General features: G+C 50.2%; 1 protein-coding gene across 3 annotated transcripts; it reads right to left on the bottom strand.

Moving 5' to 3' along the window:
- Positions 1–100: 100 nt before the first annotated feature.
- On the bottom strand, positions 101–17,273 carry LOC149351287 (uncharacterized). Of its 3 annotated transcripts, none has more exons than XM_089580580.1 (3): positions 17,161–17,273; positions 6,055–6,199; positions 101–2,355 (listed from the first exon to the last, which is right to left on the bottom strand). In XM_089580580.1, the coding sequence occupies exons 2-3, from the start codon at positions 6,176–6,178 to the stop codon at positions 2,018–2,020; spliced, it is 462 nt and encodes a 153-aa protein (XP_089436706.1). In that variant the 5' UTR covers positions 6,179–6,199; positions 17,161–17,273; the 3' UTR covers positions 101–2,017. The 3 variants fall into 3 exon arrangements, with proteins under 3 accessions (XP_089436706.1, XP_089436705.1, XP_089436707.1); XM_089580579.1 differs by lacking the exon at positions 17,161–17,273 and adding an exon at positions 10,342–10,732; XM_089580581.1 differs by lacking the exon at positions 17,161–17,273 and adding an exon at positions 10,136–10,247.
- Positions 17,274–17,476: the final 203 nt, after the last annotated feature.

The following is a 17,476-nucleotide window of genomic DNA, read 5'->3' as shown; positions in this document are numbered from 1 at the left end:
TTGTAGAGAAGGAGTTGGACCAGCAGTTGTTTCTTGGATTTTTTTCGTAATAAAGGGCATTTGGCGCTTTAATGCACCAGCCTGCGAATAGTGCCACGCGTCAGAATAAAACAGCTTTATTTCAATAAAAAGTATACAAGCTGTATTGGCTTGCGTAGGTAGTACAAAAATATCAGTGCTTAGGGTAAGCATATAAAAGTACATTTATTTTCGTTTCATTCGCGATCATGGAATGTATAGATACAGTCGAGTCCGAATATATCGAACCTGGATATTTGGAATTGGCTATATCGAACAAATTGATTATACTCTTGAAAATTCTGTGTAAAGGTATAGGAAAGTCGCGCAATATAACGAGCTCCAATTTCCCCAGTCGTTCGATATATCGAATTGCGTTCCGCGCACTTGCGAGTGGCGCTTCTTCTAACGACGTTGTTCGATGACTTTTCGCGAGTGGGGAGGTCTGCTGCGCGGCCTTAGCCACCTGCTGGCAGTGCTAGCACCGTGACACGATGGCACAAGGTGAACGTGGCCTGTGCTTAAGGGTGGTCTTCTATTTCTTGTACTCAATTTCCACGCTACATCGACCTTATGCAGTGAAGCCAACCTAACGAACTAAAGGCTAAAGGCGGCTCTCGCCTGGCGTCATTCGCGCCCGCTTCGCCGAGGCGTTGCGGAAATCAACTGTGTCTTAATTTTAATGAGCGATTATGCAATTTACAGTGCACTCGGAACAGAATTACACATCTTAGGATAGGCAGTGGCTAGTTCCATGCAGAGTACACTGCAGCTTCGATGCGAAGCAGGTTAGGCTTCCCAACGCCTGGCAGCGCTACAGCACGCCGGCGGGGGTAATGTCACGGGAAGAAGCACGTCACTAGTGTGGGTGCAATGTATTCTTGCTTATAGGTTACAGATAACCATATCAACTGCCATGTTTTGATCGATATATCTAACTATTTCGCGATCCCCTTCGAGTTCGATTACCCAGGTTCGTGTATATTTAATAAATATGAAGAGCAAGATAAAGCCATCTCTGCACGTTAAAATGCCAATTAACAGGCTGCACACTCCTGCAGGGTGCATGTGCAAATTACGCGGCAGTTTAGCACACTGAGTTAGCGCGCAGAAGGCAAGCGCAGCACCCGAGCTGCGCTTCCAGGTGCGATTGTACGCCTGCGTACAAATGTGAATGGCACAAAGTAGCCCTGGCAGAAGTGACCTCGTGCCGCTTCTGCCGCCAATGTATATTGTCCTAGTGACTCGACTAATAGACGACACATGTGGCAAGTTGCGCTTATTACGAATTGCAATACGAAAGATGTCTTCGGAGCTCACTTCATTGAGCAGCCCGCTGGTGCTGAAGCCTTACGCGTTTAGCTGCCACTCGAAAAAATAGCGTCCCCTGCAGTGTCCCCGCATACTTGGTGTTCTGTATCAAGACGCATTCAGTTCCGATGAGTCGCACATTGTAATGTGACTGCAGTCGACACGTTGCTGGGCGTGCTGAGTGCGGTCGCACGCACTCTGCTTCTGTTTAGGCACCGTGCCTCTCTGTGCCTCCAGGCAGCCCACAGAGCAATGTAGCCAGATGCTCTCTTCTCCCATTTACTTTTTCTCACTGGTGTATACATTTCTAGTCTATCTCGGTGCGCCGCCGAGTACGGAGACCGCATGTAATGCTGCAACGGTCCAGCAAGCAGTTCTTAAAACCGCACCTGTTCAGGATTTAAACGGGGACGATGGTAAAGGTAGGTTATCAGTCACAGTACTGTCTACACACACGCACGCACAATAAGACAGGATCAGTTTCTGAAAGAAGCTAGACACATAAAGACTTAAAATACCATCATACGGTTTTCGTCGCGGTAGAACAAAGGCTTTACGTGCCTCACAAAAATCTGGATGCGGGTTATACAAAAGCACCGAGAAGCAACTAACTTGATTCTTCACAGAGCACTCTCAAAGAAAAAGGCCAGAGCAAGCGACCCTCCGCCCTGGCAGTGCGCACCCCGCATCAACAGTCTTGCTCTCGAGTGTTCATTTCCGCGGTGGGAGGTGTCTCCCCTGCATTGCGGTCGCTGTTCACGTCTGGCCCCACCACTGAAGAGACGGCAGGGAGGTGGCTCTGCAGATCGTTCGGCTGCTGCTCCTCGTCGCTGTTGAGCAGCTGGCCGTGCATCTGGCTAGCAGCTTCCTCCTGGGGGCTCGGAATGCCGAACCGAACCTCGTCCGGGGGTTCAGGCATTGCAGGCTCGCCCTCTGCCGCCTGCTGGCTCAGCACCGAATCCACGTCCATGGCGAGCTCCTGCACTATCAGGTGCCGCCAGAGGCCCAGCACCATGGGGTCGGTACCTGCGTCGCGAGATAGAAGTGTACCAAGAAGTGTATCTGAAACCTCGCTCAAGCCACGATTCTGAAATGCTCAAGCCTTTCTTGGTAGTGCGCGTGCCTCTTGCGCAACCTTTTGAGCGAAAGCGGACGTGATCAGCACGAGCGTAAGTCACACTGACATTGGACAAAGCAATAAGTAACTCTACTTGTCTGAGGCGTCAGTTATTAGTGTCCATGGCTTTCGAGAAGAGCAGTTTAATGCGGTGATCCTGCCGGCCACAATGTGCCCACGCTTCAGCCAACCATTTTTTGATATCATCGTCATCATAATAATCGTAATAGTTTTTCTCTATTAGTTTAAGCCGAATTATGGCATACTTCCTGAACGCTATTTTTCACTGATTAGTGTTTACTAAAAATTTATTTCGCAAATTAGATTTCCTTTATGCGCGAACAACTATGGATGTGGCAGAGATTTTGAGTGTGAGCCTCAGCTCTTTGTCATTGTTGTATTGTACTACATTCATTACCAGGAATAATTACCCTCTTCAACTCGATTACGATTTTTGCTGCTTTTATGGTTCGTTAGTAGCAAAAGAATGTTGTAGAGCACTACCTACCTATGGTAAAGCTTTATCAGCATCCCGCAATGTCGGTGCCGGATATTGTGATTTTTGGTCGAAATTGTCGAGAACGTATGGGCCACTAGAGAACCCTCTGTGCACCGTGTGAACTTGTTACGATCCAAATGCACTTTTAAACTGTGTCGGGAAGCTCATTGGGAAAGCGGTCATTGACATTTATGCTAGGACCTTTACCCTCCACCGATGTCAGGCTTCCGAAAAGGTCGCAGCAGCATCCACCTTGTCACTGCCCTTGGAAACAGCATCAAGCGCAGCAGAGCACCAGAGCAGTGCAGTTCTTAACCATTACTGTGCTTCTCTGCGTCACCAAACATTTGACAACGTCGATTATACGAAGCCATTCGTTGAGCCCTAAGTCCATCGGCATTACTGGCTGCATGTGCCGCCATGTGCAACTGGCTACGCGACTACTTCCATGACAGGTAGGCCTGCGGCTGTCAGCAAAGGACGGCGGCACAACTCCGCACCTCATATCTCGCGAGATGCCTTAGAGTAGAACAAGCCTTTCATTACTGCCTCAACAGTTTGGATATGATCGTTGCGTCCGGAATCCTGCAAACCCCTTTTCCGGAACGTTCATCCCCAGTACCACAACCCTCGCCGCATGGCTCGCGCTAAGGCCCTACACAAGTATTACGGACAAGCCCAGGACGCCATTTGTGTAGACGCCGCGAGCACAACTCATGAAGCTGTTGCAGTTGGTTACAATCCAGCCCTAGCACAGCCCCTCACACACCGCCTTCCTTCAGGCTGTACGCCTGAGGAGGCAGAGGAAACCGCCATCGCCCTAGCCCTTGAACATTCCAATGCAAACTACGTCTTCAGCGACTCCAAAACGGCTCTGTTCAACTTCGCGAGAGGCAGGATTCACGCCACTGCTTGGGAGTTGTTGAACACCCCCTCCAAAAACTTACCACGCAGGGTAGAGCTCCAGTGGGTGCCGGCTCACTCTGGGAATCCAGGAAACGAGGCTGCCGATAATTTGGCCCGAGGTTTGATTTGCCGGGCTCAGGACGGCCTCGGTCCAGGTTTCTCGAGAGAACGGGAGCACACCTTTGCAGAGCTCACTCAAATGCCCCGCTTGGACTGTCGGACTTACCCTCCTCCACACCCCTCCCTTACCCATTCCAAACAGATCCTCTGGAGACGCCTCCAGACCCGCTCTCTCTCATCCCCTCAGCTGCTATCTCTCTACTGTGGCACCTCCCCTGCATGCACCCTGTGCGGCGACCCTCACGCCACACTCTCCCACATCCTTTTCGGCTGCCCTGCTGATCCTCCCCCGCAGGGACAGCCCGCGTTATCAAGTTGGGAGGACTGGGAAGTCGTGCTCTCGTCTCTGGACCCGCCATCGCAGCTTGCTGCGGTGCTTCGGGGTGCCGACGTCATGAACAAACACCACATGAACGTTCCGACGTAGAGTGGGACCGTGCGGTGGTCCAGGGACCCAAGGGGGGTCTAATACACTTGCCATAATAAAGTTTCTCTCTCTCTCTCAACAGTTTGGACGAACTCATGCCGTCCTTATAGGGGAAATTTCTGAACTCTTGGCTACGTGCCTGATGCGTGCTCCTCTGGACGTAACAAGTGCATTGTCCATGCACAAATGCAAAGTAAATTGACATTCACCAACGGCTACATGCATCGCTGCGTGTGGGCCTTCAGCGGTACCATCTTCCTGCTATGCAGGGTTCCTTGCAAATATCAAGCTCCTGGATGTAATGCAAGCTTTTGCATTTTTATTTTTGATAAAGCCTTGCGAACTAGTTTCGGCTTCCGCAAGAATACTATTATCATGCCTGTTCTTGTAGAAAGCAGACGCCTCTCGCTGCTCACAGTGTTACAGACACTGGAGCTGCTTGGAGCTCGAGCGTGACATGTGGGCCGGGAGCCTGCACATCCGCTTGCAGCCAGCCGTGAATCTGGAGTGTGAAGTCGGCCCCCAGCGCACTACCACCGTACTATCGCTCCTTCATTGCCACCCTTGAAGTTTTCTTGCCTACCTTTCTAAACGTCGCGAATCGTCCCTGTCCTGTCAGCCTTTGAAGACAGAAGAGGGCTGACATGTCAGTGATAAGCGAATTGACGTTGCGGACGTCACTGTACTCTTACCATGAGCCGACTATCTGTAGTAAAGCGCACATGCGAAAATCAACTGTCGGGAGCAAAAGAGGTGCATACCACGAGCCGTTGCGTGGCTCTGCATTCGCGTAGCCATTCGGCCTTCTTTCCAAGCAGGAGCGAAGTGGATCGGAACAAGCTGACATGCCTCGAGGTAATAACGACCACCTCCTCACTTGCCTCGACAACATGTGCTGCTGGAAAGTGGCGCAGCAAGAATTCTAACAGAAGATCAAGTAGTGTACACCACTTTTTTTAGTACCTAATGTCGGATGTAGCCCTGAGGCTTATTTTCAGCGAAGAGGCTGTCAGCCTGTGCTAATGAGGGGGCGTTTGTGTACGGTATTGAGAGGTATAGTGACTCCGGTGACTTCATCAAATTCGCTGCAGCATGGTTACGCGCTCCTATGCTCATAGTAAGCGCCAAAATAACAAAATGTACAAAGCTGCCCAAGACAGCTCTCCAAATTCTGTGGCAGGCTGTATTTATAGTCTAGGCCAGGATATGCAGCCTGTGTCAAAAGTTTAGAGCCCATGGGGATTGCTTCTAAGGAATGTGTAGGGGTTCTTCGCGCAACTACCATGTCTGAAGTACTGAACCAACTAGCCCGACAACACGTTCTACTTAGTCATGGTTCTTGTAACATCCGCGGAAGGCCTAAATTTCGGCTGGGTGGGGACGACAGTTCCCCTCACCTTCAAGCGATTTGGAACGCTGGGGATGCAGTATGAGCGACACAGCATGGCCCAGAAGGCTGCACATATCCTGAGAAAATCGTGCGTGTTTCCCCACTATACATATAGCAGTGACGCGGCCTACAACATGAATTACTGCCGAGACGATTCACTCACTACGAAGCAGAGTGATATTAGTTAAGTGCGCCACAGTATATGCGTCCTCCCGGCAGAGGACAAACGCGTCGGCAGCCGTGCAAATCGCGCAGCGCTTGCGCACCTGGCAGGCGCTCCTGCTCGATGAGGAAGCGCAGGGTCTCCAGGGCGCAGGCCCGGAAGCCCGCGATGATCCAGTCCAGCTCGCTGCCACCAATCTCGTCGCCGCTGTAGCCAGGCGTCGGCATGTCCCGCTATGTGGCGCCGCCCTGCATATAGTGCGTGCATGATCGCGTCTTGTGTAAAAGGTCTCCATTTAGCAGACGCGCCAAATTCGCCTGAACAGGAGCCGAGATCTACATCTTACGCTGTTTTCATTCGTCTTCTTTTTGCCACGGCTCTCTCCTACGACTCGCTTCTTTCCTCTTTTTCCTTTTTTTGAAAATGTAGAAGGAGGCATGTGCATGAAATGAATGCACCACGTGTGTAGACAGATTTCATGGATATGTACAGCCCCGCGCAGAGGTAAGGTATAGGAGAGGAAATTTCGTACTACTAGGGCATACTGAGATGTGAGAAAGCCATCTTGCAAATAAAAATTGCTTCCTTCCCCGTGCCACACTGTCGGGACCTGGGTCGATTGGCTTGGAGTTGAGGACGCACAAGCTTGCTCGTGCAGCAGGCCATCGACGTCTTAGGCGCCGAAGTGCTGCAACCGTAAAATGTACCACATTGCTTCACTTCGTTTGCTTGTGTTTTTCTTTTCAGACAGCAGACTTTACTGATAGTTAACGGGTCTGAGATTAAACCGCAGTGCAGGTTAACACTCGGGATTTTTTTTTATCTCGAAACGTATCCGATCTCTCCTGTTAGAACAAATATTTCATTGCACGCATAGCTACCACGTTGTGCGACTGATCTCTTGATGTCGACCGCAGCTGTGCAACTGAATGAAGACGGAAACACACAAAGAACGGTTTATATTTTTGTTTTAGACTATTCTTTTATGCTTCTATTATATTACTCTGCCGGACACATTATGGAAAGGAAGGTGGACAACTGATACGCCATATATACCTTTTTTAAAATGACCCAGTGATCTATCTTGCCTTAAAAATAGGCACAACCGCCGTGGTGGCTCAGTGGTTATGGTGATCGACTGCTGACCCGGAAGACGCGGGTTCGATACCGGCCGCGATGGTCGCATTTCGATGGAGGCGAAATGCTAGAGACCCGTGTACTGTGCGATGTCGGTGCACGTTGAAGAACCCGAGGTGATCGAAATTATCCGGAGCCCTCCACTACAGCGTCCCTCATAGCTTGAGTAACTTTCGGACGTTAAACCGCATAAAAAAACCAAGCCAAACCAAAATGAGACACTGAAGAAAACTTCATCCAATTCGTGTTTTTAGTGAAACTTGATTGTTTGGCTCTTCATGGCTAGTTGTCGTATGTTCGACAACAAAAGACGCGTTTATTTTTGACAAAAATCCGATTTAAAAATGGAACATTTTTTTTTTTCCCCGCCCCTCGATTCAGACTCGTAGCGTCAATACCGACGGTAACTCCATGACGGTGGTACCTGCATTTCAATGTTTGGCCTTTTCTATCTTGTAAAAGTACCGTTTTCGCAGAAAGTAGCCTCTTTGTCCTCCGAACGCATTAATCTATCGATAAAGGCCAACTTCAATTTGTCCTACACATTAAAATGGGGCGGTGTTGCACGAGCACAAGAACACAAGTACACATACATACGAAGCAATCGGAATCGAACAAAGACTGCACTCAAAGGCCGTCTTTCGCGTCTCGTGCTTGTAGAGTTTATGCGAAGCTAAGCTTAACTTATAACTGCTTCGCAAAGCAGGAATTTCTGCGCCATGGAATAGCACCTTAGGAACAGCTGATTTATCAAGCGAACAGCTCCAGCAGGGGTTACCTGCAACAACGCCCCACCGGTTGCTTCACGGCGGCGCCGTGTGCAGCACTTCGTCGCAGCAGCATCGCATATTGGCATTAGTATCCCAATCTCATCTATACGTCAGTGCAGTGCCTGTCGATGTTCCTCGCATGCCAGAGAAGCAGATGAAGTGGGAAAAAAACTGACAGAAATAGGCAGCGATAATCGGGCGCATTTGTGAGCACCACTTCGAGGGGCTATTGGTAGGGGGGTAGTTTCCTTTATCCTCTCCCCTGAAACCTGCCCAGGTGATAATCATCCCACCTATTCTTTCAACCTTGTCATTTAATTGCGGCCTCACGTTTAAAGTTAGGTATACGCAAGGCTACTGTGAGCTGCAGCGGAGCTTTCAGGTGCCCGTTCGTAACCTTCTGAAAAAACTGCAATTACGCAAACACGCGAATAAACTGCTTGAAAGCCAAGCCCACAGCCGGTAAGCGTACTTAATCAAGGCCGCGATTGGTCGATTGATCGACCGATTGATTTTTACATGCCAAAGCAACATTGTGCGCTTCAAGGCACGCCTTACTGAAGGACTCCGGAATTATCTCGACCACCTGGGGCTCCCCAACGCCCACTGGACATGACACAACACATGGGCGTGTTTGCATTTCCCCTCCACAGAAATGCAGGAGTCGCGGCCGGAACCGAACCCGCGACTTTGGGCTCAGTAGTCGAACAGCGTAGCTACCGAGACACAGTTCCTTAGGCGACACTGTCGACTGTCGCATGGGGTGCGCTTCACTAAGTGCCGCAGCAAATGCTGATCAGCGGTTCCTGTCGAACTACACCTGTCTGGGAATTTGCTGCAGAAACAACTGCGTATGCACCTTGATTCGTAGTTGGGTTCTGTAGAATACAATTCGCGGTTCGCTGAGTAATTCAACACTGAAATATGAGTAAGGGCCACTGCTGGGCTTTACTCTTTTTTTACTTGGTCGCTTGTTGTAGACACTCTAAAAGGAAAAAGACAATACTAAGCGAAACCTTCAACGTAAATGCCAGCTCCTATGGGCCGCACAAAGCAAAAAAAATGTAGAATGACTTAGTTGCTGGTACGGGGCACTTGTATCAAGAGCTTATCCGCGGTGGCTCAGTGGTTACGGCGCTCGGCTGCTGACCCGAAAGACGCGGGTTCGATCCCGGCCGCGGAGGCTGAATTTCGATGGAGGCGAAATTCTAGTGGCCCGTGTACTGTGCGATGTCAGTGCACGTTAAAGAATCCCAGGTAGTCGAAATTTCCAGAGCCCTTCACTACGGCGTCCCTCATAGCCTGAGTTGCTTTGGGACGTTAAACCCCAATATACAAACAAACAAACAAACGAATTGGATCCCCTGAAAGCGGAGTCTTCGGATTTTTAAAACGAAGCCTAAGTGCGAAATTATGGCAGCGCTCGTTACTGTAACATCTCCGCACGCTCCTGCCTTGCGACGGTGATGAACATAAGCACTACACCCACAGGCTCAGTTTCTAAACCATACTATTATGCTGTTCTGCACGAACTTCCACGGCGGGCATAAGATAAATCAGCGGTTTTCGCAAAGCATCCTGCAAGCATAAATCCGCTACGTGCACGGCATGGTGCAACTCTTTCGCCCAGCCTGTTGTCTGTGGGCTGTGCCTCTCTGCAACACACCTGCGGCGCAGAGTTGAGCCGGCGTTCCTCGACTATAGGCCGCACGTCACGCACGCAAACATTTTTTTTTTTTTAAGCTCTTTTAGAAGAGCGCCTACTTTGACTTTGTCCCACGCACACGCCATGCGCGCACTCTTCGTATGCCAGATGATCGCGGTGTTTTGCAAACACTGCTCTGCTCGGGACCTTCGCTCTCGAGAGAGTTTGCGGCAAGAAGCTTGCGGTGGTCATATTTGTCAAGTCATATTTGTCATATTTGTCAAGAAACCCTGGAACAGCAGGGTCAGCAAGGATGGCGAGTAAGCGCTTTCCCTCACGTGGTGGCGAGCAAGCAGCAGCAACGAAAACAATTCAGAGGCAACATACCGCGGAACATAAAACCGTATCAATAAAGCATGTCATCATCTGTACACCATCCCAGTCAAACTACAGCGTGCATCAAAAGTTGCCTGGAGAATGGTTCGCTCTGCGTTTCGTCATTTCGCGAACGCGCGCAAACATGAAAAAGGAGTGAAGCAAACACAACGAGCGTTGTGTGTGCCTGTGCGTCTTTGTGTGCGCACTTTTCTGCCCTCAGCTTGCAAAATTTAGCAACACGCAATTACACTCACTTCATAAGTATAAAGCACACAGGTCATCACCGTGCATGACGGGCATTCACATTTCGTGGTGCTGTCAGTATACTCATGATGAATTAATGAGCTTCATACATAGTTCATTAATCCATGACATGTAGGAAAACGCAGCAAATGCGACACTGCGCAGTAACGCTGCAAAGGCGCAAAGCGGCGATAAAGGTCGCTGCCCGTGTACGTACCCGAGTTGCGAGCGCGGGCGATCCATCAAACAGCAGAACAATTCCGTTGCATCCTGCACGCATTCCGGTGCGCGGTCGCCGCGGCCAATCGTAGACGCTCGAGGCGCAGGGTGCTGCGGGCGCACGTGGACCCGACGCCTTCGCGGCGGCGCACGACGGGCATCACGCGCCGAGGCTCGCGGCCGGCCACGCTCGCGAGCCGCGGCTCCATCATGGCCGCCTACCGGCGAGGGGAGGCGGTAAGAAGGGGGGAGGTGCGCTCTACCGACAGTGGCGCCCAACAACCATCTGCCGGCGCGTGCATTGAGCGAGCGCCGCACGCGCCGGCTGCACGTGCCGGCTGCTTCCTTTCATGGGCCACGAGCGGCGGGGAGCGGCCTCCAGATGTTCCATCCGGCCGGTGGAGGAGCCCCCCTCTCCGCAGCGACACGCTCCACCTTGCCCCCCTCCTTCCAACCCCCCCCCCCCCCCCCCCCGCTCTCCCTTCCCCACCCGCCGGTCGCGTGCGGCAGATCGCCAGGTGGTTGCTTCCGCAACGGGGCTGATGCTCCGTCACAGTGTCATCGGGCTGGGGAACGCTTTAGTTTTCGACCTCGGTAGACGGTCCATTTTTCGTGCGCCGGAAAGAAGTCCGCGCTTAAATGGGAAAGAGGAGGACAGCAGCATCATCGACGCGTGCGCATGACGAGCTTGCAGTTTTTGAGAACTGGGTCCAAGGATTTTCTCGCGGGCCTGGCCTAATTTCCACTGAATGTAGAGAAATGGAATGTATGGCACAAGTTACACGTGGTGCATCGCATGCATATAAGAATAGTCAAGTTTTCACTACGGAATTCCCGAACCCTACGGGAATTTCCATGCAATAATCCAAGGCGTGGTCGAAGATAAGCAGTCATCACACAAGAGCTCCCAATTGCTTCTTCTGCGACCACCCATTCACTTACACTACTGGAGCACCCAATGGTTAGGCCCGCCTGTGTGACAAAGCACACAGGAAGCAGTCTCGAGCACCCACTTCTAGCATTACATGAATAAAATTCTCCTTAACAGGCCATACTCATTCACAAATATTATCGGCTGGAATATGAACACAAATTTTCTGTTGCGCATAATACGCCAATGGCGACAGCGACGCCGTTAACCCGCGTGAAGTCCCCGTTCTAGTACAGTAAAAAAGCTAAACCGCAGCAAAAGACCTGAAAAAGAACTATCTAAGGAAACTGTCCAAGAAAGGAAGAAAGAAAAGCGTTGGCACCGCTGACCTGACGGTTCCTTCCGCTGCCAGACCCAACAGCGGGACCCGCCTGTTGGGTTTCGAATTCACCAGGATCATCGCCCAACCGAGATAGCAAGGGCGTCCGGGGGAAATATGGCTTTTGTTGCGAGACACTCATGATGAGGCTGGTGGTAAGGGAATTATGAAGAGTTTAATCGGTTGACTCCAGCGTGAGTGACCCCCACCGCTATCGTCATCATCAGCTTAGTCCATTGCAGGACAAAGAACTTTCTCGGTGACCTCTGATCCCTCCTGCTTCGAAGTACCATTACGAATAACACACACCTGTGACAGGCGCAGTCGGCGCAGGTATGGGACAATGCTTCTCATTGTTAAAATATGCTGCGTGCTGCGTTTTGAAAGCGCGACCTCAAAGGGGTGTTCATGTTATAACACTTTATTAAAAATTGCTGCCGGTTTAGCATTGCTAAGCACGGAATATTGAGCGAAAGCAGGTTTTTGCAGGTGAACACCAACGCCACGTACATGAAAGCGAGATAGAGGTGTATACTAACCCAGGAAGCCAGTGGTACTCCTTTTCTTTCGTCAAAATCAACGGACTCTACAACGTTGTCAACGCCAACGACAATGAACGCCGGTGGCCCACTTGTTTTATTTGGTTTGGTTTTTGAGGAAAGGAAACGGCGCAGTAACTGTCACATCTTGGTGGACACCCGAACCGCGCCGTATACGGGAAGGGATAAAGGAGGTAATGAGAGACGATATGCCACGTGGCTGCCACTCCTCCACCGTTCCTCCACTCTAAGGTGAAATTGCGGCGCCGATGATCTTGGCTTGACTAGGCCAGTAAAGTTTTCGCTTTAAAATACATAGCGTCTTCATCGCACTACAATACGTTACAAGGAAAAGGTGAGAGCCTACCTTTCGAAATTTATGCGCCCCTGCCTTAACATTACTTTTTGATGCTTTTAATAGCCTGCGCAGTTATCATTTGACTGCCTTTGGCTCGCATTCGAGAACATTCAGATTTTCTGTTATGCCTGAGATTCCCATTTGAACCTTCTATTTAATCTATTTATTCCCCGATCCGAGTTATTTGACGGGACTCCGTATCGCTGTGCCCTTCTCGAACGGCCAACCTCTCTGAGCCGCATTTTTTATCACGCCAGCTGCGACTGGCCTTAAGTGGGTGGGTGCTCGGCGCTACGCGCGGACACACGCACGCAAGGGCGGGAGAATAACTTTTGAGGCCTAGCGTGCACAGGCTATCGTGTGTTAGAAAAATATAGGAATAAGATATCCTTTCATGGCCTATCGGTACTCAACTTGTAGAACATCGACCAGCTCAACGGGCGCTGAAGTACAATATATAAGCGCTTTGATCCTGCCAGTTCCATCCCATTCTGTGTATTATTCTGGAGATAGCAGGCTGATATGATGCTCTGCTTCATCTAGCGGTAGATCCTAAGTTGTGGGTCCTGACGCGCCAGGATTCATTCACCCCCGCTGACGAGCGGGGGTGAATGAATCCTGGCGTGTTAGGGGCCGTACGGTGGTCCAGGGACCCAAGGGGGCTCTAAACACACTTGCTATAATAAAGTTTTTCTCTCTCTTTCTCTCTCACCCCCGCTGAGGGTGTTCTTCGTTTTCTTCGGTTAAGAACAATCCAGCATATTAGAATATCTGACGGATCCGCGGTACGTGCCGTTCACATTCTTGGGCAATCGTCTCCAAAAATATAATTCCTTATTGGAATTTTATTGCTGACTTCAGGAACAGCTACCATAGTCCTCTATAAAGTAAGCAATAAAAATTCCAATAAGGAAGGGTATCAGCCTGGGAGACACGATCTAGGCAATGCTTTTCCACGCCTGTTTACAGGAGGTATTCCCAAGGCCTGGAAGGGGTACAGCTGGGGATAAGAGTTAGTGGAGAATACCTTCGTAATAACCAATTCGCTGATAAAATCGCCTTGATAAGTCACTCAAGATGGATTGAAAAGCATGATATATGCGTTAGACAGCCAGAGCAGAACAGTTGGTTTAAAAATTAATATCAAAACCAAAGTAATGTTCAACAGCCTAGCAAGGGAAGAGCAGTTTGCAATTGGTATTGGTGGGCTGGAAGTAGTAAGGGAATATGTTTGCTTAGGGCAGCTAGTGACCGCTGATCCGGATCCTGAGAGGGAAATAACTAGAAGGATAAGAATGGGGTGGAGCGCATATGGCAAGTTCTCTCGGATCATGAATGGCAGTTTACCAATATCCCTCGAGAGAAAAGTATACAACAGCTGTGTCTTACCGGTACTCACCTATGGGGCAGAAACGTTGAGGCTAACGAAGAGGGTTCAGCTTAATTTAAGGACAACGCAGCGAGGTATGGAAAGAAAAATTATTGGTGTAATGTTAAGAGACAAGAAGAGGGCAGAGTGGGTGAGGGAACAAACGCGACTTAATGACATCTAGTCCAAATCAAGGAGGAGAAATGGGCTTGGGCAGGGCATGTAATGCGAGGACAAGACAACCGATGGTCCTTAAGGGTAACGGAGTGATTCAAAAAAAAAAAAAGGAAATCGTATCAGGGGGCGGCGGAAAGTTAGGTGGGCTGATGGGATTAAGAAGTTTGCAGGGATACGGTGGCTGCAGCTGGCACAGGAGCGGGTTATTTGGAGAGACTTGGGAGATGATTTTGCCCTGCAGTGGGTTTGGTCAGGATGATGATGACGATGATGTCTCCAAAAATACAAATAGGAGACGGCTCATTCGCTTTAGACCTTACCTAACTCTAGGGCCACCTATATTCTTTTCCGGGGAGCGAAAAATTAAGCACGGGTGTTTCACTAGGTACTTCCGTGCAGTGATGACGGATGTGCGGAAAAATACAGAATCACTGATTGCTGAATGCTACAGCTTTCAAATGGGGGTAAAATGTATGAATATAGATGGGGCGTAACAAGCCACATTGCGCTTCTTTCCTGTCGTCTCCTTTTTCCTGTGAACGTCTTTTTAGCGCACAGCCTTTTAAATATGAATATGTACCAACTAGCCCATCAAAAAGCCTTACTAGGGCATATCTAGGTTGCCAGACCCTGCGTTCGAACATAGAGGAAGGTTTACGGAGGACCCTCGGTAGGAGCTAGCGGTTCTCCCCTGGCCAAACATTTCTGCGTAAAAACAGAAAGGAAATGACGTATGTCTAGATTTTCCACACACGATTACTCGCGATTCATGGAACAGAAGCGTCTATACGGCATTAGAAGCAGTATGCTCTTAACACAAATAGGATTATATGGGAGAAAAAAAGGGAGTATCTGTCCTCCAGTGCACTCTCTTTTTTTTAAAATGGAGGAGTGCACTGGAGGACAGATTACTCCCTTTTTACTCCTTTCAGTTTAGAGTTCATAGTCCTCTTTCGGCAAAATGCCTTGGCGTGTGTGCGTGCGTGCGTGCGTGCGTGCGTGCGTGCGTGCGTGCGTGCGTGCGTGCGTGCGTGCGTGCGTGCGTGCGTGCGTGCGTGCGTGCGTGCGTGCGTGCGTGCGTGCGTGCGTGCGTGCGTGCGTGCGTGCACGCACGCACGCACGCACGCACGCACGCGCTCCTGCAGTGTGTGGGGACAGCTGCACGGGGCATTCGGCCCGCGCGAAGCTTGATCCCGTGATGATCGGTGGCCTGTGCGCGCCACAGAAACCACAGGTCACTAGAAAATGCTACTCACGGCTTTTTTCAATGTGCATTAGACTCCATTAAATGATGCCGAGATATGTGTATTTCGCGGTCTGCCAGTACATGTTTGCACTGCAGTCATCGTCACCTCCTGCCCCCATCCTCCCCCGAAACAAATGATGGGCGATCAAATGAACTGATGCGGAGGAAATGCGAGAATATTCGTCTCCACCTTCTCTTCCTTGGGTGCTACCGTTCTGTAGCTCTGCAGCACGAACTGTACCACTGCGACCACCATACCGCTAATGGTAACTTCACTAAGCCACTATCATCATTAGAACCCAATCACTATCCCCTGCACTGAAGTGTCCTTACCAAGTTGCTACCGCCGGTCATTTATTATAGCTGGTATGGAGCTGCAGCGCACCCTTGCACCTGTGAACCTGTAAAGGCTGCACCAGTGTGTCAACGGTGTTGGTGTAATCCGTGCACACTTAAAAAAAAAATTAAGGGGCTTTGTAGGATGCGACAGTAGCGCTACGCCCTTAAAGAATTTTTTTTTTTTTTCACTATGTAGTGACGCTGTCAGCAAGCGCACTACCTGAAAACATCCGTAAGTCTGTGTCCACGCATTTTATGGACAAAAATTAACAGCGTTTTCGCCATGGTGCGTAGCTCGAGGTACGATCGTCGAGGTACGAGGTACGCTCTGCCGAAACCACAGGGTGTGCGCGTAGGCATAGGTCTTATAAGCAGTTTTAAGGCAAGGTGCGGTAGTAGCAGTGCATTGAGTGAACCCCTATAGACCATACTGTGAAAGAAGGGATTAATTAAGGGATGAAAGGGACAGAGACCGTAAAAAAAAAGTGCCGGTTACGACAGCTCTCGCACAATTTCGTGGTTTACTGAAAAGCGTAAACGCTGCTATATTTTCCATTGTCGACACGCCCATGTGCGCATGTTCGACGAAGATAGCGCTCAGTGACTTGAAAATGTGCCCGCGTGACGCGTATGCGCCATTGGCGCAAGCGTATAAGAGCACGCGCATAAGTATCAGATCAGACATAAAAGTACATGAGCGCGTTTCTTGGACGTAATTTGTTGTTTCGCTGGCATAAATCTGTCCCAAACAAGCCTTTCGTCAGCCGACAGGTCGCATAATCAGGGCCAGCGGAAACAATTCTACCGCCGCCACATAGTGCGGGAAAGGGATGCGAATTTTGACTAATGGCGTATTCCAATCGGCGATCCGGAGCAGCTCTCCACTTTGTCGAAGGAGAACGATATCTGGTCCAATCAGAACTAAGGATCTGAATCCAAATCGCCTGTTGAAACACGCTCTTCGGTTTCGTGGAGCAAGAAAACTTACACCGGATTGCCCATTGGAATACGCGATTAATTTAGTTTTAGTCTCGACTCGATCCGCCGCTGTAGCTCGGTGGCTATGGCGCTCGGCTACTGATCACGAGGTCGCGGATTCGTAAGATCGAATTCCAGCCGCGGAGACTGCATTTCAATACAGACAAAATTAAAAACTCTTCTGTGCCTGGCGATGGCAGTGCACATTAAAGAACAAGAGGCGGTCCAAATTAATCCTAAGCCCTCCCCTATACGGCGAATCTTTCTCTGTCCCTCCTTCGCGTGAACTCTCCTAAACATTCCTTCGCCCACGCCCCGGTTCGGATGTCTAACGTGAGAGAGATAGTCAGTGAACCTTATTACCGTTCCATATAATTTATAAAATATTTACATTTACACTCCTCAATTTTCTACATATAGGAATCAAGCTATCGCACTCTGTCTTCTAAGTAAATCGGGCTAACGCGGCCCAGAATAGGCCACCCACGGTTCACTGAGATACGCGCAGAGCGCTCTCATCTCGCGACGTCCAAACGAAACAAATACGGTTCTCCGACTTACCGAGTGTATGAAGATACTGAGTGCCCCGGTCGACGAAAGCGTCTGATGTCCGCTTTGGGCGCTGTAAGTGCACTGGTGCGGGATCTACGGGGACGAGCTCCAGGCAAGTGCGGTAGACAACCAGCGACTGCACGATAGGATTGCCAGAAGGGTCTCGCGTTGCGCAGAAGGTCGTGACGAGGGCTCCGCGTCAACTGGCAGACAGTGCGGGTGGGCACCCGTCGCGCGAAACGTCCGCGCACCTACGGCGCCGAAAGAGGGGGGGCTGAGGGGAGGGCGAGCATTCTCCGACACTGTTCGTATGCCCGTAACACGA

The sequence above is a fragment of the Amblyomma mixtum genome, chromosome 3 (genome assembly GCF_055824585.1).
Source record: "Amblyomma mixtum isolate Tamu chromosome 3, ASM5582458v1, whole genome shotgun sequence".
Classification (NCBI taxonomy): domain Eukaryota; kingdom Metazoa; phylum Arthropoda; class Arachnida; order Ixodida; family Ixodidae; genus Amblyomma; species Amblyomma mixtum.
Note: the sequence above shows the minus strand (reverse complement) of the source record. Positions and strands in the feature narration are given on the sequence as shown.

What these genes read in the sequence shown, in the direction of transcription:
- LOC149351287 (XM_089580580.1), bottom strand. Translation starts at nt 6,178, where the DNA reads ATGCCGACGCCTGGCTACAGCGGCGACGAGATTGGTGGCAGCGAGCTG. An exon ending in CGAGCAGGAGCGCCTGCCAG is followed by an intron (nt 2,356 to 6,054) that starts GTGCGCAAGCGC and finishes CTCGCGACGCAG; the next exon opens with GTACCGACCCCATGGTGCTG.